This window comes from Canis lupus, chromosome 1, assembly GCF_011100685.1.
Source record: "Canis lupus familiaris isolate Mischka breed German Shepherd chromosome 1, alternate assembly UU_Cfam_GSD_1.0, whole genome shotgun sequence".
NCBI classification, from domain to species: Eukaryota; Metazoa; Chordata; class Mammalia; order Carnivora; family Canidae; genus Canis; species Canis lupus.
Window position 1 is genome coordinate 87633957 of NC_049222.1, and position 27233 is coordinate 87661189.

The following is a 27233-nucleotide window of genomic DNA, read 5'->3' on the forward strand; positions in this document are numbered from 1 at the left end:
TTTCCCTACACAAAAGGAAGAAAATATAATCTATTTTAGCTGAGTTGTTAGGTTGAATTTGAGTCGGCCCATAAGTTCTATCCATATATCCATGTATTTTGTTACACTACTGGGAAATGATGAGTTAAAAACTGGATTCCAGAATGATACACTTACTTATCGTATTCTTTAAAAAAGAATCTCAAGTGGCAAACCAATATGCGTTCCCACAAGTAGCTGTAGACTTGCTCCGGCACTCCTTGGCCACACTAGTTTCCAGACTCTCTCCATAAAGATCCAGCCCTAGAAGGACAGCCCTGGTGTGAACTGAGGTATGCACGAGCAAATCAGCCTCTGCTCCAGACTCACTAGAGGAATTAGAACCAGAAGCCCAGAACCTGGGTGCTTTTTATCAGTTACTCCAGTTTTCTAAGTGTCCCTTACTTCACCTTTACAGGACATATGTGGAAAAGCCAAATATGTTCATCCTACCATGGTAAACACCTGTTACTGAGAAACCTCTATGCTAATAACCTCCACTCCACTTCCACTTGTGAGCTGCTGAAAACCCAGCAATTAGACAATAGATGTCCTTTATCATTCTCACTCAAGTTTTACTATATACATTATTGCTGCTGACCTTTCGGTCAGCCAATCAGTATTTATTATTATTATTATTATTATTATTATTGTTATTATTATTATATATGCACATATATAACTCTATTGAAATGAATCTTAAATAACCAAGACTGTTCCTACAAAAGCACTGACAAACACATGCAAAGAGGAGAATTTGAATCAAAAAGGGAAGGGTTGTGAGGCTTTAAGCAATTTATTTAACCATCTTTAAGACTCAGTTTACTCATTTAAAGTAATTATAATAAATGCAAGGTTATATCTTGCAAGGTTGTTGGGATGATTAGAAATAACAGTTTCTAAATAACTAATAGTATCTGGATCCTAGTAAATAGTTGATAAATTGTGTCTGTTATATTTATGTTTGTTAAAGTACAAAGAAAAGGAGAGCGGAAGAATTGGTGAGCACGGTTGGTCAGCTCTATTCTTAAATCTTTTGTACGAAAGCTTGAGATTTATAACACCAACATTGTTTAGGGGAAATATCAGCAAACCCATTCTAGAGAGGGAAACTTGAATTCAACAAGCTTGATTTATTTACCCAAAACTGAATCCCAGTTCAATTGGGGTTTTTGACTAGATATAAAATGTGTATCTGACTCTGTTGCACAGCCTGTTAAATAATCATCTCTGTATTTTAGTAATGAATTTGAGATTGTGGTAAAGATTCGTATGTCTAGAAGCAGAGACTCTCAACTTAGAGTCTTTGGGAGAGATTTAGGAGAAAGAATTGGTGGACCCTCCACCCAATTTATATATAAAAAATACGTGGATGTATGAATTTCCTGGACAGAGAGGACAAGCTTTCATGAGATTTCCAAATGTATTCTCAAATGAACCAAATGAAAGTGAAGAATTATAGCAGCTGCAAAATTAACCAAGTTTTCTCGACCTGGACCCTAATGACTTTCAGATTAGATAATTCTTTGTTGGGAGGACCATTTTGTCCATCATAGGATGTTTAGCAGCATCACTGGCTTCTATCCACTAATGCCAGTAGAGTAGGTGCTCACACACAAGTACACACACACTCTTATGACAACAAAAACATCTCCAGACATTGCCATATGTCCCCTGTGGACACAATTGCCCTCTGTTGAAAACTGCCACAGTAGACAATTACATAATCTGATGGCTTGTTTTTTTCTAATTGATTGGTTGCCTTGTTCTGTTTCAATAAATAAGATCTGAAGTCTCAAACCAGCCAAATATATTACTTTAAAAAGGTTAGGTGGCATTGAAATACTTGAAATATCTGAAGTCACACTAAAACGGCAAGCTTATTGTAAAATCCACGTCTATCACTTTAATAATGGCATAATTATCCCCAGATTTGATTTGAATGAAACCTTACTTTGGAGTGAGCAAGAGAGATGTACTACATTTTCTCTACCTTCTAACTTATGAATGACTTCACTGATCAGTCAAGAATAAGAAAATGAGTGTATTTGGTGGCTTTATTCTCTTTCATGGAGCTTTTAAGATACTTAGTTTGATAATTGAGTCACTGATCCAGAAGGTAGGTAAAATATGCCTATAGAATTTATCAGTGAGCCAAATGGACTGCCAGGCAGGAAGCTTAACAAAAGATGTGATTATTCTGAAAGCCCCTCAACATTAGAGAGGTCCCTATTCAGTATTAAACAGCCAAGTAACTCACTGTGCCCTGTGGTCTAGGGATAGACATCTGCTAAGATACCTGGATGCAATACTGATCAAGTATGATCCCAACTGAACTTACAATCTGGGATCACTCTGGAATCCTGAACCCTTTCCTTCATATTCCACTTCTCAATGCAATTCTCCAAGCTTAGTACTAAGCTCACTTATATAATGCAAAATAAAAACAACAATAATAATAGCTATCATTTACTCTGTGCCAAATACTATGTCAAACATGTCATCATCACTACAACCCCACGAAATGGCTTTTAGTATCTTCATTCATTTGTCAATTGAATAAACAAACTGGGCAAAGAACAGAGGCAGAATTCCAGCTCTGACTTCACAGCTTGATCATCCAATGCTAATAATAACAATACATTAATACTACAGAGAACTACCCACATTGCTTCACGTGTCATCACACTTAGTCCTTACAAAATTAATATGTATCATTATTGTCTTTATTATCCCCATTTTGAAAATGAGAAGAAAAACAAGATTAAGCAACTTGCATGTGACCCCTTAGGCTCTTTTTACTAGCAGAGCCAAGATGAAAACTCAGGTAGTCTGGTAGTCTAACACCCGTACAGGATGCAACCAACACGTATTTAGAAGAGTGAGACAAAATCCACTCTCTTCATATTGAACCAACTGAACAATTTAGCTATAAAAACAGAGGTCCCCACCCTTAGTTTTTACTAATGCTCTGTTTCTGCACTCTACCAGATTTCAGTATTTATATGGAAGACTGTTTTGAAATCTATATAGTTGAGTGAGAAGAATGTCTTTTGTCTTTGGTGGTTTTGAGCCTTCAGGTAGAGAGCAGACTTAATCTGAATGAAAATAGTCCTGAGAAATTAGATTAGAACAGTTGTCATGTGTACTGGCTGAGTTTTCTTGGGTCAGACTGGCTCTTAAATCAAGGTACAGGCCTTCTTCTCCCCACCCACCTTTTAATCAATCTGAATACACATGAAGGACCCATTAGTGTTTTTTCATTGATAGAACTTCTTGTAAATAAAAGATGAAAGAATTTTACAAAATAGAGGATGAGCAACAGGTCTATGTTCCTATAAAACTGTTTCAACACAGTTGGCTTGTTCACTTTTAAGAGAGTTCTGAGGCCACTCAGCTATAAAAAGAATAACCAATTCGGTAGCATATATTTTTTTAAAACACTAAATAAATATGAATGAACATCAAGTTTTGAGAGATTCTTATTTAGTCTTAAAGTCAAATGATACTTGACAGATGGATTTGGAAGTTGCCTTGATGGTTGATTGACTAATTGACCTAAAATATATTGAGCCCCCAGTCTCCTAAGGCAAACAGGAAAGTTATAGTGTTTAAATTCTAATAACAGACACCATGGAATATATTCTTTTAAAATAAAATTTTAAAGCAGATTTAAAGCCTTTATTATCATTGATAAAATTATCATTAGTGTTTGTTTGTGGATGGGTATCCCTTCAGGAAGTTTGATACCCAAGAGAAGGTCGTCTTTTGTATTAGATGATTTGATGTGAGGGATAGAAACCAGTCTCCCAACTAGCTTAAGCCCGGGAGTGATATATTGACTTAGAGCAGGGCATGTTGAAACTGCCCTTAAGGCCTATGGCAATCAGGCCTTCAACCATTGTCAGGACATACTCTCTCTGTGTCTGGAATATCTGCTTCATTCACTCCTGATCAGTTTCACTAGTGAGAGACTCGGCCTCAGACACTCTGAATTCATATCATTATGGAGAAAGAAAGGGAGCTTCTCTCTCCCAGCTTCAATTGAAAAAACTCCAAAGAAAGGACTCTGGTTGGCCCGTCTTGTGTCACATGCCTACCTCTTATCACTGTTGCCAGAGAGTGAGGTAGCATGATTAACCTAGCCTGGAAAAGACACCTATCTTTGTGGCCAAAATGGGTGGGAACTGCTTCTAAAAGAAGGAGGCAATGGGTTCTGGCCAGGCAAAATAATAGTTATTACTTCCTCATCTATTTTTGGTGATAAAAGGAAAGTAATTTGGCATATGAGAAACAGATCACAGATAATATGTATCATGAAAACAAGCAAAAAAGAAAGGAATCAAGAGGAACAAGAGATAACATTGTGCTCAAATGCAGTCAAGAGAATTTTATAAACATGTCAAGATGAAAATCCAACTTTTCAACAGCAGACACAGAAATGGGCCATTAGGCAACCTGATTCTATTGCCTACAAAAACACCCTTCATAACTGATAGGATATACTGTGAGAGAATTAAATACAGAAAGAATGGTCTTCTGAGGGACTGGTTTGTGATAGAATACCAGACAATGAGGTAGGGGCACAAGAATAAGAAGGTATATGATGGATATTTGGGTTGTCCTAGCTTTGTTTGCAAATGATTATTTCCTTGAATGTTCCACCGCTTCATTAGCCTTTCAAACTTAGGGAATTTACAGCATTGCAGTAGTTCTTAAGATGGTCTAATTATCTCAATTTCAATTTTGCTAAGAAGAAAGAGACCCAAGGAGGACATTTGCCCTTCCCAGGAAGAGAGACAAAGCTAGTACTGAACTTACAGAGACCCAAGCTTCATGTGACTCCCATGCCTAGGCTTGACTATGTGGCACAGACAACAGTGAAAAATGAGGAGGTTCCATTCTCTGTGTGCTTTTGTAAAAATGATTTTTGAGTTACTGATAAGCATCTGTGGACATTGCTGCAATAGACCAAGTGTTTCTCTTTCTTACTTTCTTACAGAGCTATCTATGTATATATCCCTTATCAGCAGTATTAAAAGTGAACCTCCTACAAAGGTTTCCATCAATGTTGCTGTCATAGGAACATTCAGTCATATGGATTTTCTTTTGTTTCTCCGTTTCCCCAACCTTCCAGATGATAGACATGATGTACTTTGTCATCATCATGCTGGTGGTACTGATGAGTTTTGGGGTCGCCAGGCAAGCCATTCTCTTTCCCAATGAAGAGCCATCATGGAAATTGGCCAAGAACATCTTCTACATGCCCTATTGGATGATTTATGGGGAAGTGTTTGCAGACCAGATTGACCGTAAGCAAGTTTATGATTCTCATACACCAAAGTCAGGTATTGAACTTCAATTGGGTCACGTCTTTTCTGAGTTCATTTGTTTGTTCTCAATAAATGGCTCAAGATAGAGGACCGATTCCTAGCTTGGTATCTTGGAGGAAAAAAAAAAAACAATTACAGAAGGTGAATATACAATTTTCACAAAGTAGTCTTTCTCCAGGTATGTCCTTTCTGTGACACAAATCGACATTTGATATACCAAATTTGATCAAGAACCATATAAAAAGATCTAAATTATTTGGGGATTCAAAATCTATGTATTGAATATTTCAATATCATTAATATATTATGTCATGACTCCCCACCCCTACCCCAGCCCCCAACCCCCAGCCAGTAAAAACTAAATTCCTTGGGTTTGACTTCAGAACAAGTAAACAATTCTCTATTTTGCCATCAGAATTCAAGAGGGCAAACATCTGCATGGTGTTTTCCTTGCAGTGGAAACTATTCTCCAACTCCTTTTCCCACTGTCTTAAATTATGTGCTATTGAGACTCAAAAGGACCTAGTATTCACTGCCTGGAAGTATGGAAAATGCCTTAGGTTATAAACTGAGTTGCTTGCTGTAAATGCCAGAAAAAAAAAGTATCTATATTATGAAATGATTCAGTGTGAAGAGCAAGCGCCAGCAGGCCCCCAGTGTTTCATGCCCTAATAGATGCTGATTCTCTATAATAAACACCCTCTTATACAGAGTTTGGAGGTAGTTGTATCCTAGGAGTCTGTTCCAGCATTTTATTTAGACCAAATGTCAGGGCATAGCAGACATTGAGAAATTATTTGGGAAGAAAGCATCAGGAAAGAAGTATCTTCCAGTATGGAAGAGCTAAATCCCTGAAGCAAGGATTTCTCATTTTCCCTAAGGAGTTTAGCTCTAGAAATAACATCCCTCCAACATTGTCGAATTAACATTTTTGAAACATTTTCTGCTGACACGCCAGCCATCTGAGCTCTGGACTGTGGACATGGATCGGGGTTACATAACCAGGTAATATAGTTTGTTAAGAACAGGAGCAGAGACCAGTCAGCAACCCCCCACCCCTACCCCTCTGCCAATCCCAGGTAGAACGGACACCAAGTAAATAAGGAGCAAGCATCAAAGAGTATGAGCCCTCTGGGCCTGTGAGGAACATGTGTACATGGGCAGCAGGACACAGTAATATGTCATTTTCCCTTCTGTGATGGATTTTGAACAAATACCTTTCTTAAAAGGAGTTATCTGAGGCAAGAAGGCTTTATGGACACCTACTTGGAACAATATTCATTTCAGGAGACTTGGCCACGCTCACTGAGGAGGCATTCTGACTCCATCTCCTAGTCGTGATAACTTTGGTTGGCAATGCGCCGCCTTCACCAAGACAGCTTTCCAGAGCCAGGGGAAAACCCTCTGGGGAATCCTCCTTTCAAATGGTCCCTAAAGCAAAACAACTAAAAGCCCATCTACCATCATTCTCCTCAAAGATTAAATGTATACTCCCCGGCCCCCCAGAAATTACTTTCCACATTACATTATTTTGCCTTGTTTAAGTTTTCCTTTCTTTCCCAAAATGAGATCAAGTCCCCATGGGCGTTTTGACAGTATGACATTTTGGGAGGGGAGAAGGCAGGACGTGTAGGCATGTTTTACAAACGGCATTGTCTGTCCCTCTACTAGTGGCCATTTATTGATGTTGTACTATGAGCCCAACCTAGTGCAACAGACACCACCATCTGGCTGAACAAAGAAGATTTATTATTGTTATTTCAAAAGAAGGGCTGATTGTAGTTTAGAACTGGAACCCCACCCCTACCCCCAGAGATGGGAGAGAGGTGTTTTGTGTGAGTGAAGTATGAAAATAGATGTCCCTTCTTGTTCATTAGACCCGTGGTGCTCTACGTGTGTGAGAATAAATTTCTTCCCCAAATCTCAATATATAACTGACCCAGCCTCGGATGGATGCAACCTTCATGACACCCTTCCCCTTGCTCTTACCTTCCTTCTTGACATTCTGAAATTGGCTGCAATGGTAGCCACTGTTCTAAGCTAAATCAGCCAGTTTGCTGTTTAGAGTGCTAAAGAGCATTTGTCCTTTCTCAAATGGGAAAGCCTCTTACGAGGCTGCCCCCAAACCTGCCGTTGCATTTGGTCAAAGTCATCAAACATCCCTATCTTCAAAATAATTTGATTTTCATGTTGTGGCACTGGACAAGCCCAAGGGGCAGAGTGACTGCCCCATCTTGCCATTCAGAACTGCCCAGGAGACCCAAGAACCAAGCTATTTGAGAAAGGTACAAATCATTGATGCTGCCCTACGGTGTCTTGCCTCTTTTCTGTGCCATGTCCAGGCTGGTTTGTGAAGCATGTGTTCAGGCTGATCGGATCTCATATCCACCTGGACCCACAGCCCTGCCCAGGGTCCACCAGGCCCATCCTGTGGATGTGCCCCCATGCGGGCCTCTCCAATGCTGCTCATTCTCACACACCTTCTCAGAGCAACTCATTTCTAATGTGATGCACGTGCTCTGTATTGAACTCTTTGTGTGTTGAACTGCAAAATTGCTGAACCCATTTCATGGTTGGGGAAATAATCTTTCTTGGGATGAATGTACGTGGATGTATAATGGGGCCCAATGGGTGGGTTATTTACATCAGTCTAATACCTCAGAAGGGAGGACAGCTTTAATGCCCTCGCTTCCAGGAGACCGTGTTCCTGAACTACAGATTTTTTTTAATATACGTTCCATTTTTTTCTTGTAGCTTGTCCTAAGCCCAGCGACTTTCAATAAGGCCAAAAAAAGCTGGAATGAGACTTCTGAGGTTACTTTCCAAATGTGCTTAAAGACTGAAAGCTAAAGAAATAAAGAATGGAGTGACTGTAAAATCACAAAATAATTTAGGTGGTTTTCATTTCTAAACTAGATTAGATTAACACAAATGATAGTCTGGCATTAATCTCAATTATTTGTAGTGGCTAAAATATTTGCTTTGTGTCCAGAGCAGACATGAATGCGAGATAGTGATTGGCAGCAGCGGATAATGAAACTGGGAAGGGAGGATGATGGTCTGCTCTGCCTGGATGTTTTACCTAGCCCTTTGATGAACTAATAAGAAATGACCTTGCCATCATCGTTGGGTTGATGTTTAAGTTATATATAACAGTAACTCTCTAAAACCCAATATATGGGCTACCGTTTGGTGACTGGGCCCCAGCTTGCTAAATGCATTGCTACCATACGATGACATCCTTTTTAAGTGTCTCATTAAGGTGACCCCTGTTGCATGGCATCTGAGAGCTGGCCAGGATCCCACTGGAGCTTGAGGGGGGAAAAAAAACCACTTACAGAAAACGAGCAACAGAATAAATTTCCAGCACATTCATGCCAAGGCCAGGGCAAAGCTAAAATTAGAGGGACTCTTGCCAGTTAAGAAATCTGGTTCCAGGGTGTGTGAGGTACCTAGAAATGCACCTTTGTTGGCAGAGAAGATGGGGTGTCTCTAGCTTCCTTGAGCATCTGAATGAATGAGACTTCCCTTTATGCACAGGGCATCCTTGTGTTGCCTGCCATCCATGCAGATTACCCAGGCTATACCAGGGCAGGGGGAAAATGAATCATGCTCTTGAATGCATTAAATCAAGGTCTAAATTTAGTTCTCCTTTCTGCTGCTCTGAGTATTTTTACAAGTTTGGGTACTAATGTGAAAGCAGAACGTCCAAAACTTACTTTCTACCATAACAATTTAATATTATTTGGCTTTTCCCCTTGACCCAAATTAACTATCCAAGTCTACTTAATGCATGGGTCATTCTTTTTTCTCTTACTGCCTAGGGCTTTCCATCTGAAATTAATAGGTAATCTGGAGTAAGAGGGCTTATTTTTGTTGTGGTTTGGTTTACTTGATTTACTTTTTATCTATCTATTTATTTAGTACAAGTTTTGCTATTAAAAAAAAAAAAACCTTACTCTTGTGTACCGTTGGTGTCTCCGTGATATTGACTGGATTCGAAGTGTTGTTTTCATCAGGAAACAAGGAGCATGTATGTACGTGTAAAGCTAAAACATTCCCTTGTATTACTCTTCTGTCTCAAATTATTTGTTCCCCCTTCATGTGTGGAAGTTAGGACAGCTCAAGTCTGGTCTCTAAAATATGCCTGCTATGGCAAAGCTGAGAACACGAACAGAGAAGATGGCTATTGTTATGCATTTCGATTCTTGGACTCCAGTTCTGGAAACTTGGAGCTCTGCATCTGTTTGGTATTCAGGACTGACCTTCTCTAATGGATTCAGAGCACACTAATGCCTAACAGCTATAGTGTAGGGAGTGTTGCCTGACCAAAGAAAGTATTTTGGAAAAGAAAAACTTGAGCCAGTGCCAACTTTTGGGAAAAGGGGGAATTGTTTTGCTGGGTTTTGTTTTCACAGATTGCTAAGGAAGCAAGCCAGTAGAAGGCACCACCCCCCTTTTTCTGTCCCTGAAAGTCAGCTTACATTCTAGAGAATACCCACCCAACTCGTTTGCTAATGCAAACTGAGACTTAGTGAGTTTACAAACAGCAGAGCTATCTGCAGACAAGCCTTTGTGATGATTCAGTATGCTATAGTGATCAACATTTGTTCCACTCTTACAATATTCATTTAGTCTTTGCTCACAGGTTGGGCTCCATTTTTAATCCATTCATTCTTCATTCTGTGCAGGTATCTATTTTGATCCTACTATAAGCTGGACACCGAGGTAAAGACATGCACATGACAGAGATCATGTCATTAAGGAAGTTTACAGTCCAAGAGAGGCAAACTGACATTGACAATATATATGTGGAGATGGAGCCCCAAAAGAAAAGTAGTTGGTTCTTCCTAGGGTGAGAGTTGAGGGTACAACAGATGAGACCTTGCAAAGAATGGGAAGATTAAGCTGAGACCTGAAATATGAACAGATATTTGCTGGGCAGATGGGAGCAAGTGGGTGTGAAGGAGAAGAATGGCATTCCAAACTGAGACTCAGCATGGACAGTTCCAAGCACAGCAGGTAGTTTAATATGGCTGACTATAGGGTGAGAGGCAGGAGGCAGGAAGCAGGACAGATGGGTCTGAAGAGAGACAGGAATATAGATCTTGAAAGACTTATAGTTCATGTTCTGGGTGGTATCATGACCTGACATGTTTTAGAACCCTCTAGCAAAAATATAAAGGTGAGAGGTGAGAGCACACTAGCTAAGGCAGTAGCAGTTGGGATGAAGAAGATAAGCAGCATGAGACTTTAAGAAGGTCAAAACAGAAGGACCTCATTTGGAGATGGTCCTGGGGAAGTAGGATAAGGATTTAAGATGGAGAAGTTGAAGGCCACTCTAAGGTTTCTGGCTCAGTCGAAAGAATGATGTCATTTAGCAAGATAGAGAACCTAGAAGGAAGAACTATGGGGAGAGGTGGATTTGTTTAGTTGGGGTTGGATAGATTTAAGTTCCCATGGGAATTCCAGGAAAACCACAAAGAAGGCTGTTTTATATGTGGATTTCTGGGGCTAAGTAGAAAGAGCTAGCCTGAAGATACAGATCTGAAAATCAAGAATATAATTCCAGTTAAAGCCATGCAAGTGGGTGAGCTTGCCAGGGAGCACAAGTAGAGAAGGCCAGAGAGGAACGGTAGAATGGAGAAATCAACAGTATCAAAAGCAAGAGAAGACAACAATTAGCTGAATATTTAGAAAAATTTCATTCAGCTAGACCTTTAGGAAGTCACTGGTAATTTTGGCCAGAGAATTTTCATTTCAGGAGTAATGCAAAAACAAATTACAATGTTTTAAGAGTAAATGAGCAGTAAGGCAAAACATTTACTAGGGAAGAGAGAGAGAGAAATGTTGCATATGTGTAGAGGTGGCAAGGGAGGGAAGAAGATCAACGAAGTGGGGCTTTGAGAGAAAGAGTAATGTTTTATAATCACCACTCAGGAAAGTCACTAAGTACACATCAAAGGATGGCTTAGGGCCACCCACTTGCATAGTTAGGTTGTCTGTTTTCTCAGTTTAGACTCAGCAGTCCAGATCAAGAAAAACAAATTGTTGGATTAATCCAAGATTGAATTGTTGCTGTGCCAGCATGGCAGAAATAAAGGAGACTAAGTTCTTTGAAGATGCTTACAAGGGTTTAAAGTTATGCATTGCAAGGTCTAAGATGGAAGGAGAAGAAAATAAAAGCATAATGTTGATCAGTACATAGGAGGAAGAAAGATCAAAGGACCAGAGTTCTGGCCTGAGCACCAAGTACTTTGAGAACTAAGGATCCTGAGAGGTGTGATGATAAGGTGTTGTGGTCAGAGAATGGGAAATTGATATTCAGAGTTGAGGTAAAACAATTTAGGAAAATTATAAGGTCCAGAATGGATTCTAGGATTTGCTGGAATTGAGGTCAAGCATCTTGGAGCTAGGTTCTTCTGTGTCTGTCACTGCAGATATCAAAGTGTCCATAATGACAAAAGAGGGAGTGGTCCGGAGGACTTTGATCAGAATTACCTGACACTCAAAGGAGAAAGGGCTTTTTGTACAAGAATGAAAAGCAACGGGTTAGAAGAGGCAAAGTATCAATGACAATACAGACATTACTTATGGGTACCACAATGGTGGAGGTACAAGAATGTGCAATTTTCATTTGGGAAGGTTACAGGGAAGTGGTGTCTTTCTGCAAAATGGGATTTAGTTAAGACAAGAAAATGCAGACTGGGCTTGTAGAAGTATGAGAAAGCAGAGGATATGTGTTCAATGATAAGGGTATTCCAGAAGTCTGGGGAAAGAGAGGAAAGGGAGAAATGATGGGAAAATTCAGTGGGCAGAGAGCCCAACATCACATGAAGACAGAAGCACAGGGGAGGATAGTTCACCAGAGGGACTTGCACTGTAGGAATAGAGGATGAAAGGTAAGAGAAGTGGGAATAACTATTCTTGGGTTTTGAGGCAGCTAAAGACTGGAGCGCAGGTAGCGTAAGGGGACAAATTGGGCTAATGACAGCTCAGTCTCATAGGCAGTCTAGAGCAACCTTTGCTCAGGTTTCCAAGATTGTGTTGAAGGCAAATTGTTCTGATGCCCTCAGTGGATGGAAGTGGAGATTTTGTGTGGTGATGCAGAATAACCAGATTCTAAAGAGGAACCACTCCAGATAGTTTGGAGAACTCTCCTGTCTTGGAGGAGGCTCTAGAGAAGCATCAGAGAAGCATCATCATTCGTTACCTTTTACAAGAATGAGTTCTTATTATCACCTCGGAGTATTCCATTTTTCTTTAACCATAGACTGGCTAATACCTTGCCTATAATTAAATTTAGTATTTGGCCCATCCTGGCCATTTTCAGCCTCTGTTTTAACTCTGCCTTTAACAGAGTGCTTTTGGTACATTGTAGGTTTGCATGACTCCAAAGCCTGTGTTTTTTCTACTCTACCACAAATACTCCAAGCAAGTCCTACATAACCCCGTGGAAAATAAAGCATCAGCAGATGGGATATGTTTTAAATTTTGGAAACTTTCACAAAAAAGCTCTAAACCATTTCCCAAAAAGCTTACTTTGGGAGAGAAGAGTTAGCTTCCCATCTAGCTGTTACAACTATTTTGTCACCTATGAGGAGCTAACTTATCACTGGGGTCAAAAGGTATAAAAAAAAGTATGTGCCCCTCCACATAGAAGCAAATCAGTAGAGTTTTCTTTAAAACTCTGGTTGAATTTATCCTCTTTAGCACATGCAAAAATAAAATGGGATTCTGTAAGATTTAGAGAAAAAACTGAAGTCTCTGGCAATGCCAAATACTAAGTCAACAGTGAAGGACTTCAGAAAGAGTTTATGTGTGCGACAGCAGATAAGTAGCAGAAAGGTTACTAAGAGCATGTCTAAGAGGACAGTAGTTATTAAAAACCAATAATGATCTGGGGTGCCTGGCTGGCTAAATTAGAAGAGCATACGACTCTTGATACTGGGGTTGTGAGTTTAAGCCCCATGTTGGGTATAGAGATCACTTAAAATCTTTTTTAAAAATTTTAAAAATTAAGATAATAAAAGTGAACCAAAATACATTACAAGTGCAATTGACCATAAGGTAGAGAAAGGTAATTATTCTAAACAGAATACTAGAAACACCTCTGTGGTGTATCACTCAACCCAAAGTGTTGTTGAATAGCATCTAGAATTGTATTAAAAGCACAACAAAAGGGCTATATTTACCCGATCTGGAGCTGTGGTATATCTGTGCCTGAGTTACTGAGGATGATATTGGTCACTGTCTCCTCAAGAAAGACATAAGTGCACTGAGCCAGAGAAGGCAGCCAGACTTACCAAGGGAGTGGATGAAAAGCTGTAATTTGAGGACCGATCTGGAAGATGAGGGCTCTTTGCTTCAAAAGGCGAAAGCAGCCACGTCTGGAGGCTGTGAACTCCCCAGATGAATCTTTCTGCGGATAAAGTATAACATGGGTCCCCAAATCCCAGTGTACTCGAGCTAAGGATCCATTGAAGTGTGAAAGTTGTAGACTTGGGTCAAATGAAAGAAATGCCACTCTACAAGTGGGTAGAGAACTTCAGGGATTTATTTCCCCTTGGAGATGTTACAGGAGAAATAATGCAGTCTCAAAGCGAATTTTGAACATTTTATCTTTGTAATCATAACAAGGGAGATGCTGAACAAAAGGTGATCCTTTTTTTTTTTTTTTTGGTTTCCCCCTTAAAATAATTTTCTTTTGAAGGAAAGAAAAGGAGAAAAGGATGAGAGAAGGGAGGAGAAAGATTCTGCTATATGCTGGAGGGCCCATATCATAGAAATGACATGGATTATTCAAAATGGCATATAATCCCAAATCACCTGTAAGCGTTGGTGGAGAAGACACGCAGCCTGGCACGTAGCAAATACTGTTAGTCCCCTACCCAGATCCCCCGCTTCCCCTTTACCAAAGTTTTTTCCGTACTGTCCAGTTTCTGTGTGCTAAGGGCTCTTAGCTGAGAACTTCACCATTGAGCTGCAGATGCCTCTTCACCACCCAGAGACCCTAACGTGCCTGAGAGTGTTTGTACCTCCAGGGCCTCTGTACTCTGCTGCTGCCTGCCGAGGAGGGGAGGATGACAGGGTGTAAAAGCCCAGTTCCCTTGACCGTTGGCTTCAGTGGGAAAACTCTGCCTTCAGTACTGCATAGTCGCTTCTTGCATGTGATGTGCAATTCATGATCCAAAGATCCCCATAGGATCAGGCTAAGGCTTGGACTTCATCTGAAATTGCACCTTGTTTTTTTTTCCCATTGCTTACTCTGCTTCTTCCACTTTCTTCTACCCAGTTTCTCTTCAGAGCAGGCCTTAACAAATCACTTTCACGTGAATCCTTTGCATAGAGTCACTCCTGGAAGAACGCTCACCTAAGAAAGGCACACAGGCCATGTTTATTGGAGGCTTTGGGACCCTTCCATGCAGTGCAGAGTAAGAGTCCAGGGGCTCCCAGATTATATATAAAGCAGGCAGTTGGGCAGCCCAGGTGGCTCAGCGGTTTAGTGCTGCCTTCAGCCCAGGGCGTGATCCTAGAGACCTGGGATCGAGTCCCTTGTCAGGTTCCCTGCATGGAGTCTGCTTCTCCCTCTGCCTGTGTCTCTGCCTCCTCTCTCTCTCTCTCTCTCTCTCTCTCCCTCCCTCTCTCTGTGTGTGTCTCTCATGAATAAATAAAATCTTTTAAAAAACAAAATAAAATAAAACAGGCAGTTCATCTGGTCATCTACAGTAACAAGACAACAAGATTCTCTTTCTTGTTAGAGACTGATTTGCACCTTATCCTTCTTTAACACTTGAAGTCAGTGCTGCAACTCAAGGTATTATGTTCACAGGAGCCCATGGAGGAGGTCATTCTTGAAGCAGGAAAGTTTATTTCAGCCTTAGACTATTTTATTACACCCAATTTCTCAAATCCTTCCTCTACACCTGCTCTTCCACCAGGCAGGTCCTGCAAGGAAACAGGAGATGTATAGACACTGTCCTAGTCTTTCAGGAGTTTGTAATCTGAGCCAGGGGGTCAGCAAACCTTTTCTATAAAAGGTCAGGCGGCATTGAGAGCCGCACAGTCTACATTGTGACTCCGCAACACAACAATAAATAAACTAATGGTGGGGCTGTGTGCCAATAAAACTTTATTTACTAAAACAGGAGGCAAGCCAGATTTGGCCTGGGGGCAACAGTTTCCTAACTCCTCGTCTAAACCATCTAGTCATGCGATTGCATTGGCTTCCTTCCTCCCCCCTTATTTCGGTTGATGAATGTGTGAAACCAGAGCTCCAGGATGGAATCAATTTCCTATTTGACATTTTATGCAAATACAGGAGATGACACTGCTTTGCGCATTTATTTCTTCCAGGAGAAATGTTACTCTACCAAATCAAGTACCCACCAGAGGGGATGAGGTCTGTGGTTGTTAAGTTAGTATGCAAGGAAACCACACTGCTTGAGGAGCAGGTATGGCTCCCAGACCACAAATGCCAGAAAATCAGCTTTATTTTTTTATTATAATTCCACTGATTTCTATTTTGAACGTGCATCCTAGTTGCTGGAGGAAAATCACACCCAGTGCTCACCCCTCTTTACCTTCCCTGATGTGGGTTAAGGGGCAGGATGTAGTAGAATTATCACAGTTAGCTGCTAAAATGTCCATCGTTCCAGTCAGTTTGGCCCTTTAGGTCTGGTGGATTTGTGATGCCTCCCCACTGTCCCAAATCCTAGACACTTTATCCCTCTGGGATCCTGCTACCCCCCACAGAACCACCAGGAAAACCATGCAGCCTGAGCCCACAAAGCAATGCACGTTGGCATTGTCTCTCAAAACCCTTCACACATGTGCACAAACATTTCTCTCTCTGTCCTCCAGTCCTGCTTCTGCCAAGACATTTTTATCTATTCCGCAAAACCTCCTTTCTGTTGCCCCTTCTACAGATGCTCAAAGGGCCGTGAGCTTGTCCATTTGGACCACAAAAGCAGCCAGAGACTCAAAGGCTATTTCTGGATTCTGGACTCCATCTCTCCCTTCTCTGACACGGAGCCAGTACCTGCTTGCAAGACAAGAGGGAAAAATGAGTATTTCAAAATGCTATTCCACCACACTGATTTAGCTGTCTTGTAAGTAAAACAGGATGCTCAAAATAAAAATAAACTCACTGGCTCCTGGCATGCTGGATATAAGCTCCATGTTTCAAAGGGTGGAGTGTAAGTAGAGGAATCGTGATCTGGTGTCATAACAAATCATCTCACAGTATTGCTTTGGGGATTTCTGAAAGCCTCAGGATGGTAGTAGGTCTGGCAAATTCCTCCAGAATAGCCTTGTTCAGTAGAATCCTCTGTGATGGTGAGACTGGTCTAGATCTGTGCTAATACCTAGCTGCTAGTGACATGTGGTCAGCGAGCCCTTGAAATGTGGCCAGCAGGAATGAGAGTGAATTTTACATTTTATTTAATTGTAATTAATTTAAATAACTGCATGTTGCTAGTGGTTACCATACTGGACAGCTCAGTTCTAGAATATAAAAACTCTTTAAAATGTGACCCCCAGGCAGCCCGGGTGGCTCAGCGGCTTAGTGCCGCCTTCAGCCTGCGGCATGATCCTGAAGACCTGGGGATCGAGTCCCATGTCAGGCTCCCTGCATGGAGCTTGCTTCTCCCTCTGCCTGTGTCTCTGCCTCTGTGTGTGTGTGTATGTGTGTGTGTGTGTGTGTGTGTGTCTCTAGTGGATAAATAAATGAAATCTTTAAAAAAATAAAATTAATAAAATAAAATAAATAAAAAATAAAATAATAAAAAAATAAAATAAAATAAAATGTGACCCCCATGGGATGCCTAGGTGGCTTAGCAGTTGAGTATCTGCCTTTGGCTCAGAGCGTGATCCCAGGGTCCTGGGATCAAGTCCCACATCAGGCTCCCTGCAGGGAGCCTGCTTCTCCCTCTGCCTCTCTCTCTCTCTCTCTCTCTCTCTCTCTCTCTCATGAATAAATAAATAGTCTTTAAAAATAAATAAAATAAAATGCTACTACCCCCATGAGCAAAGGGACCACCTCTGCCTTGCTCCCTGTTGTAGCCTTGGCATCTCAAACTGTTTGTCACAGAGTAGATGCTCAGAAAATAGTGCATAAATTAAACCCCATGAAGCAAGAACTCGAAAGAGAATAAGGTTGTCATGGGTTTACACATGCACAAAAATGATTTTAACTTAAGCTAAGTGTGCTCATCATGGATTCATGCTTCACACACACACAGAGAAAGAAAAGTAAAATGAAAGGACCCTGGAATTGATAACTTGCTGAAAGTTAGCCTGAATTTATGTGAAAGAAAAGAATTGCAGCCAGGCTCAAGAAATGTTTGTTGAACAAGCCCTTATGCTAGTCTGTGTGTAGAAATGATTGCTGGACAGCTAGAAGGAAGAGAAGGAAGAAAGGGAAAGGAAGGAGAGAGGGAGGGTTAGTGGCAAAGAGGCAGGCAGGCGGGCCCTTGCTTGTTGAGGGCAGCCAGGGCAGGGAGAGAGAGCCGGGGGAGCCCGGCAGTGGCCCTGGAGGAAGCCCCACACAGACAGCCCTGCCAGCTCCAAGCTGAGCTGCACCGGAGGTGGTAGCCGGGCATCCTGTAACTGCAGGCCTTTCCAAAGGCACAGTGTTCTGACCAAGTGCAGTGAGGCAGATGGCCGATTTCCACTCAAAGCCGGCGGAGCACACCCCCTCCGAGAGCATGGCAAGATTTTAGCTGATCCATATTAACAGCAACCAAAAAATAGACTGAGCTCCACACAGGTTAACTATTAGCAGATAGGCTCACATGTTAATTGTGGTGGTGTTTTGTTTTGTTTTGTTTTGTTCTGTTTTCAAATGTGACAGAGTCCAAATAATCCTGCAGCCTCAATATGGAGGGGGAGAATAAGGTGCTCAAGATCTTGTACAAGATATTGTCCAGTGGAGCGAATAGCTTCCTGTAGCTAGATTTCAGGCCACGTCTGCCAAGTGATGTTTGACCGAATTGCTTGGCTTTTAGCCAGGTTTGTGGTCTCTGGAATATCAGGCCTGAGGTTCAAGCTGAGGACATGCTTCGCAGGAGACCCCAATAACTTCAGGTCAGATACAGAATTTTGAGTCCTTGTCTCTGTGACACACTCAATTCAAGTAGATGACACCCACTGATGAGTTAAGAATAGAGGGAACGATTTCTTGACCTGGGTTGTGGTTACGTGGGTTTTCATTTGATACTGGACATATATGTTTTATGGACTTTTCTGTATATCAATCTCACAGTGCAATATAAAAGAGAATAAAGCAGACAACCTGCTATCATGTTTTCCAGATTCTAGTTTGAATGAGTTCATTCAAACAGGGACTTTTATTGAGCCCTCCTGTGTGCCAGGCACTGTGCTAGGAACTGGGCTTTATACAGGGATACACTTCATTGCCTCGGCTTTGAAAAAACTTTAATGGGGAAGACTGATGAGTCAATAAATCATTGCAAATCACCATGATATATATTTCCATAGAATTGATATATAAGCTTAAAGAAAAGAACACACTTGTTTGGGGGTGAGCAAGGGGAACCATGGCAAAGCAAAGAGCAAGAGAGGACAAAGTACAGTCAGAGAAAAATCCCCTAGGGGGTTACAGGTAAGCTGGATCATGAAAGGTATTAAGAGTTTTCCAGATAGATGATGGGAGGGCATTTAGACAGAGGGACTGTCAGGTACACAGAGGTGACAGGGTGGGTCAAGTTTGGACATATGGAGATAGCAGCCCCTGGGTTTAGTACCCTCTGTGAGGTGCTCCCCAGCCTCCTCGACTTACTCTGGACCAACACGTGCCATTGTATTGATTTGTCTGGTTTGTTTTGTATATCCCCCCACCCCTGTGGACAATATGCATTTTTGGAGAGCAGGTGCTAGGGTCTATGTCCATCTTTTTCACCCAGTTGGAGTGAATGAGTGGAGATGAGGTTAGAAAGGTGGATTATAAAGGGCTTTGTGGACCAAGCTAAGGAATTTGGATCTTTTTTTATGGGAAATTTGCATCTCACCTTGTGTGGGGCCTCTTTCTCAGTGAGGTCTCTAGTTCATGGATTTCACGGATTATGATTGCCGGATGGGGAGACTATTACTGGGAAAATATACAATCTGGATGCTCATTTCAGGGAAAACAGATAAGCCGTGGAAAAGCCCTTTGTTCCCAAATGTCTTCTAAGAGCAGTAGCAAGCTTCAGAGAATCAAAACATCCCCTGAATAGGTTAAACCCATGGACTCTCCTCCCCTTAGTGTGAGGTATTTGGACCTTTCATCTTAACCCCCAAAATAGCTGAAATCAGCGTTTGGGTAAGGAGAGTTAAAACCCGGGCAGGCAGGGCAGGCAATGAAGCAGATGGCTCAGGCTGGGCGAGGCAGGCTTGGAGCAGCCAGAGGACTGTGTGCCTGGAGGGCAGGGAAAGTGAGACAGGGTGTGGGGGAGGGTCACAGAGAGAGGTGGTGGCAAAAACAGTTTTGCCTACATTGCAGTTTTGCCAAGGGCCCCAGCCAATGCCCGCTGCCTCCCCAAACCTCTTCCATGCTGTCTGCAGAAAATTGCTGACACCTGAATTTAAATGTCGGGATTGCTGGAAGTTCTAAAATCCTCAGGCCCTCCCTGTCTAGTCTGCAGGCACTGGGCTCCCCAACTCCAACTTGTCCGTCTTCACTGCTGGAAGACTAACAAGTGCAGAGGAGGGGGAGGAAGACAGCAAAGAGGAATCAAGTTCATTTGGGTACCACCCTCTCAAACCTGTTTCTTCAGTTCTTCCTTTGCCTGTCTGCAGGTCCATCAAAAATCTACTTCCCAGAAAACTCAAAGGTCTAAAAGCCTCAGGACAGCCAAGAGAAGCTGGAATACTCCCAAGTTCTCCCGTGACCATGCAATCCCCCACAGTAAAAGTCTACCCCACTGGTTCTCACAGGGACAATTTGGCCCCACCCCGACCCCCAGGGGATGTTTGGCACTGCCTACAAGTATGTTTGGTTGTCACAACTTGGAGGGTGCTCCTGGCAGCTGATAACAGAGGCCAGGGGTGCTACTACCCATCTTAGGATCCACAGGAGAGCCCCCCAGATAGAGAATTAGCCAACCCAAAATGTCGATAGTGTTGAGGTCAAGAAAACCTTGCCTATCCAAAATTGAACTTCACAATTGAATCCAAAATTTAACTTCCTGTTGCTTCTTGAAGGAAAATAGCATAAGGCAGTTGCTCTCAACATCTGCAAAGTCCTCAGAAACAGATCCAAAAAGATCCCAAACCCTCACAACCCGAAGCCAGGAATAAAGTGTGCTGCCCCCGCACCCTGCCATCCCTTACAGAGTTTCGCATCTCCCTCTGCTCCGCTCAAGCTCTTCAGACCAAAGACCAAGTTGGATATGGCACAATTATGGTGTGACAGTGGCCAACGTGACAAACCACTTTTGGCAAACACCAACAGGTCGTGTCTCCTGCTCTTGGGCACCACTGTTGGATAGAATAAAGCCAACAACCATTGCAGTGAAGAATGAGAAGAACCCAGAGGGCTGACCAATCTCAGAATTCACCAGAAATGTTGCTGATCTAGGTGAGGTCTAGCAAACTTCAACGCTTCCCTTCCCAATAGGTCTGAGAAAGGCCAGTGATTTTTTTTTTCAACAGGGAAACACCATCCTGCACTAACAGAAAGAGTGGTTTGAGTGACCTCAGATGTCCTGTAACATTGCCCAGTTCAGTCAGGCCAGCTCATCATCTGGGATGAAGCAGGAAGGAGACCCACACTCCCCATGATCAGACTCTGTAGTGATGCTGACCAACTTAACACCACTGGACCAAATTCAAAACCATTTTTAAACATTTGCTGGAGCCAGTGACTCTCTCCTGAGTAGACCACGGGGTCTGTCTTTGCAAAATCACAGTCCTTGGAGCAAAGGAATGAAGTCTGCTGCATGCCCTTTTTAATATTCTGAACAACGGCTTCAGAAGTAAAATGCCACTGTGAACTGAGTAGCTACCGCACGGGTTCCAGGAAAGCCAGTTGCTGACAAGTACTTCAAAGTCACTCCTGCCACCTGAGGAACATAGTGTTCAACTACCAAACTCTATGTGGCGCAGACGGTTCTATTATACAGCAAGTAATTGAATATACAGGGGAGGGACACCTCTGTCTAATAGGTCATGCACTAAAAGACTAGATTCTTTTCAGTGAATTTAAGACTATACACCCTCTCAGGAGTCTACATAAGATAACCAAGTATCGAAAATGTCGCTAGCCTTTTGAAAAATGTATGGCAGCTTACGTAGATTGTACCAAATATAAGGACGCCCGAGATCTTTATTAGCTGTCAAGCGTGTTACAAAGGCTGCCATGAGTTTCATGGGTTTCTTCTGGCATTTGTAAGAGAAGGGAAGTCAATTAACATTTATTGAGATCCTGGTACAGTAGTTGGCACGGGACCAGGCACATGTTATACCAGAGCAGTGTGTTAAGTTACTGTGGATGCGCACAAAGAGCAGAGATGAAACAACTTACTTATGGCCCACAGCTAGGGCAGCAGAAGAGGAATTGGAGCCCAGCCCTATCGGAATCCTAAGCCCATGTTCTTATTTCTCCATTCTAACAGAAGGCTACATCCATCTGACCCCATAGTCCTCCTTTTTTCCCCCTGCACCTCACTGTGGGGACTGGACCCCAGTCATGCATTTATTTACTTAGCAACTATTTATCAGGTGCCCTAGTTGGCACTGGAGAGAAAGTAGTAAACAAGAGGTCACTTCTTTTGTGGGAGTTACATCTTGGAGCAAGAGGGAGATAGGCCATTAGTAAGCAAGCTATTTGGGGGTCATAATAAATCTCATCAAGAAAGTAAGTTCAGGTAACAGGCAAAGGGGTCATTGGCGTGAGGAGTTGGGGGTGCAGTTTTATGCAGCATGGTCAGGGAAAGGCCTTGAAGAGAGAAGATTGAATTGAAATGTGAATGATGAAAACAGGTGTGGCAAGAACTGGGGAAAGAATGTTCCAGTCAGAGGGAACAGCAAGGACAAATGCCATGTGGTTGGAATGATCTAGACGTGTGCAGCTAGGATCAGAAGAAATACCAGTGTGGTTGGAGTGTAAGGTCTAAAGTAGCTCAAGTTGGTATACCATGTCATGGTGGAATTCCTGGGATCCAGTGTGTGACTTAATTCTAAATTAGGGATTGAATTTAAAAACAGGATCAGCAGCTCTGCGGTAGTTCAGGAAACAGCACACCACCATATGCTGACAGTCAGTAGGGCAGGGAATCTTCCAGAAGTCAGTAGCTTCCAGGGCCAGGAAGGGAGCTCCCTCCGGTGTTGGAGTCATCCTTTGGCCTCACTGAAGGTTTCCTATGGCACTGAGGTGGTGATGCCTTGGCTACTCTCAGAAGCACCATCCCACACGAATTAGACACTCACATGAAAAATGCGTCATCCCTCCCAAAAGGAGATTTACCTGAGTGCTATGAAGATGTCAGAACGGCATTCATCATCAAAACTGTGAACATCTTAGTAATGTAAACAAGATGGGTGAAGCATTTGTAAACGAGACGTGGCTCACAGATGGCTCGGAATATTACAAATTGGGAAGAGCCAGCTGAAAGGCATTAGCTCCACAGGTACTCGCAGCATGTACTGGATATGACATTCCTAGGGGGGAAAACCTTACAGAAAAGTCTGCTTTCAGGAGTGATCATTAGTCCCATAGCAATGCACATTTATGGAGTGCCTGGTGTGGGTGGAGAACTCAGGTAAGAATGGTTTGAGTTACTGTGACAGGGACAGCCCAAGACAGAAAACCATGAGCCAGACACTCTAAATCCCTTTTCTGTCACTGCTGATAACTCTGTGACCTTGCACAAGCAAGGGAACCTCTCTGTTCAACAGCATTCTTGACAAATTAAGGACACAAAGGAGGTCTGCTTTGGTGTGCCTCCTCCACAGGAATGCTGTTAAGAAAAAGAGCAGTCCTTCCCAAATGAATATAACAAGCCCCAGAAATACAGGGGTTCATGCATATTAGTGTGTGTTTTGAAGCTAAAATCTGCATCAATGTCAGGGTGCAGTGTGTTCAAAGAAAAACATTAATAAGTAATAGAGCACTGGTGATGTGCAGATGTGCCAAATTAATGAAAGTAATACCCAAAGGACTGAAGTTTGGGGAATAATGAAGCAAAATTTGCACTTTAAAAGGCACAATATCAAGGGCTCTTGAGAGAGAAGCTGATATTGGTAATACCAGGGGAAGGATGAAGCGTACTAAGGGTACTTGTAGGGTTGAGTCTTATGAAGCCAAAGCTTGCAAAGCGATTAGTAGAGCTTCCCATTCCTTCCAGCAGGGAAGCTAGCTCCAGACAGATGCAGGAGCTTTGAGTTGTCTAAACAGTGGTACCTTCCAGCCCCCTCTCTTCTCTTATGTCCTTTTGAAACCAAGCCCATTGAAACAAGCCAAAATGAACTGTCTCAAATAGCATGCCTCTCTGTCTTCCCCGCAAAGTAGAACCAAGATTCTTTTGCCACTGCCCATCATGAAGAGCCGTAATTTCGTTTGTTCAGTTGGGTCTGCCTTCTAGCCAGCCCAGGAGTCGTTCTAGACACCTAACTCAATTAAGTGTGTTCCCTTCGTAAGTTCTATAAAGATTTAAAACGTACTCTGTTCCAGAAACTAGGCTATGTGCTGGGAGTACAATAATGAGCAAAGCCAGTGAAGCTCCTCCCTCCTGGGGAGCCTAGTAGAGGCATCAGATACCAAATACAGAATCACACAAATACTTCATCGTAAGCTCTGGTAAGTGTATGTTCAAGAAATAGAAGAAATTAGAACATCTAAACATGGAGACTCAGGGAAGGGTTTTCTGAATAAGTGACTTTTAAGCTATGCTATGCAGAGTAAGTAAGAGTTTGCCAGGCAATAAGTAGGAAAAGAGCCAGGGAGTGGAGGATAATATGTGCCAAGGCCCTATAGCATAAAAGAGGTAATTCTTGCCAGTAACTGAGAAGACCAGCATGGTAGATGCATAACGTGCAAGGAGCAAAACATTCTATGAAATAAAGCTGAAGGGATAAATGAGGGTCAAGTTGAGAAGGGACTTTTAGGCCAATGTAAAGAAATGAACATTCTCTTACATTTAATGGAAAAATCTATGAAGGATTAGGTGCAGGCACTGAGTTGTGGTGATGATGGTGAGGTATATGTAGGCATGTGTGTAGGTTTGTGTAGGTGTGTGCATAGGTGTGTGTGTGTAGGTGATGTGAGTTGCACGATTTGATCAATCAGCATCAATCCAAGGGTTACCAGTGGGTCCCATTGAGAGTTCAACAAGCGCCAGATTATGCAGATTAGGAGCTGGCAGACTGACTTCCAGGCTAAGTTTTTCCCTTCTGTGCTGGCCACACAGACCCGAGCCAGCTCCGAGGTGTGAATAGAAGTGATTGAATATAGACTACACCTGGTGGTCTTGACTTGGGCAGCATGGCCCCCAGAGTATGGAAATTTTATCTTGAAATTCGAGGCATGTTTCTCTCTGCCCTCTCTGATTGGGGTGCGCCACTGGCATTTGGTAGCTGGAGTCCAAGGAGGGCCCATGTCCTTCAATGTACAGAACATTTCCACCATCAAGCATCGTTCTCTGCCCCATACAGCTTTGCTGTGTTTCCAGCACACACCCATGTAAGTGCAAAACCTGGTTATGATTTATCAGAGCCTAACTCCATTTTATGCTTAAAGGCACAATATTTTTGCATGTTTTTAGTAAGCAGTGAATTTTTCCAGGAATGAAACACCATGAAAATTGAAGGCGATGGTTATTTGGTTTGCTTTAGAACTTTCCCAAGGATGGTTCACTCCTTGAGAAAATCAGCTCACCAACGACAGTGCCACTCATTGTCCTTGAGCCCTCAGTCCATCTGTATGTTTGCATCTGTCTCATTTGTGAAGGGTCTTCATATAGGTGTAAGCATCTGACCACGTCACTATGGCATGTAGGATACTCAGACCGAGACCTTTATATATGGAAATATTTATTATTTTATTACATGTTATTTTCCTTGCATTGCACCCTTATATTAAAATTAAGGACCTTTTATTGATTTCTCTGGGATCATGAGTACTGATACATTATACTATCTATAAATTTTTTTCTCAGGATGGTAAACAAGGCATTTGAAAATATTTACGATTTAAGAAGGTGTTGGGTCTGATAAGGTTGAGAACAACGGAGTAAGCCTGTCAAATGCTTCAAAATGCTATGATTTTTGCAACGTAGCTACCTACTATTAATGTCTGGATGGTCTCTCAGTAACTTTAACATGCAAAGAATACTCTGTAAAAATTGTAGACCCACAGAGGTATCAAGGTTGACATCACCAATGAGAAGTCATCTTGGTACCATATACCCCCAAGGTAATATGATGAGGACATTGGACCTTTCTGGTATTCCTCCCCAAAGTCCATAACCCCAGTCTGAAAAAATCAGGTAAACTCAAATCAAGTGACATTCAACAAAATGCCCAAACATTCTACAAAATGCCCAAGACTCCTCAAAACTGTCAAGGTCATGAAGAGCAAGGAAGGTTAAGAACTGTCACAAACCAGAGGAGACTAAAGGAGCATAATAACCAACTGCAATGTAGTACCCTGGATGGGATCCTACAAGACAGAAAGGGCATCAGGGGAAAATGGTTAAAATGTTGGATCGAGTCTGAAGTTTAGTTCATAGAAATGGACCCATGCAGATTTCTTTGTTTTGGCAAATGTAAAATGGTTGTGTATGATGTTAACATTAGAGGACACTGAGTAAAGGGCATCTGGGCATTTTCTGTACTAGCTTTGCAACTTTTCTATGAGTCTAAAATTACTTAGTTTTTCTTAAGTCTTTTTTAAAAAATAAACATAGGAAGGCATTAAGGGGTCCCACACGTAGATATATAACTTAAGGAATTTTTGTAAAGATATAAAATAACCATCACATGAAAAGACATAAAGCAGAAGACATGTCATATCCTCTGTGGACCCTCACACCCCAGGGCCAATATATGAAGAAGACAAAGATGCCATGGGAATCCCTGGCAGCTAATGTAAAACATCATGACCTTGGTAAAATACAAATGCCAGGAGACATAGAAATGGAGGGAATGGAGGGAGCGGGGCAGTCAGAGGAATGGAAATCCAAACTTTGAAGGACAAGAGGGGCATTGCAGGCACAACAGAAAGGCTGATTCACAGAAGCAAAAAGAAAGGTTACTAAGCAGGCTATTCTTGGAGACAGTTTGTGTCAAGTAGTAATGGGATGTGAGGGTAACACAAATAATAATCGCAAATACTTAAGGAGACATTGTATATCAAGCACTGTCCCACATTCTTGTGAATGTGCCCTCAGTTAATCCCCACAATAATACTATGAGTATTATGGACCCTGGTTTTAATGGACAAGTAAACTGAGGCACAGAGACTATTATGCATACGTTAGATGGAAGCCTATGACGTTGCCATTTCTGTAGAAAGGTCATATGGCTTGACCTAGTAAGTAACTTGCCTCAGGTGCACAGGTATTGGAGAGGTGGAACTGGACTTTGAAGCCTGGCAGCTGGCTCAAGAGCCTGGGCTGGAGGCCTCTCAGCTAGAGGGCCTCTTACAGAAATGGCTGGCATTTACTGAGCACTCACTATGTCTTGGGCACTATCTAAAGCTTTACATGAATCAACAACTCATTTCCCTTTGCAGCAACACTCTAGAGATAGGTATGATTATCACCCAATTTAGTGGAGGAAACTGAGGCCCAGAGAGCTTCAGTGACCTGCCAAAGGTGGCACAGCTAACAAATGGCAGAGCTGGGATTTGAACCCAGGTTGCTGGCTCTAGAGCATGGGTCC

At 42.2% G+C, this 27233-nt stretch overlaps 1 protein-coding gene across 10 annotated transcripts in view; it reads left to right on the forward strand.

Moving 5' to 3' along the window:
* Positions 1 to 27233, forward strand: part of TRPM3 (transient receptor potential cation channel subfamily M member 3) — a 492032-nt gene that overhangs the window by 432569 nt on the left and 32230 nt on the right. For all 10 annotated transcript variants that reach the window (XM_038527093.1, XM_038527094.1, XM_038527095.1 and 7 more), the window contains one exon: positions 5156 to 5330. In XM_038527093.1, coding sequence (XP_038383021.1) covers positions 5156 to 5330 — 175 coding nt within the window. The remainder of the gene's footprint in view (positions 1 to 5155; positions 5331 to 27233) is intronic.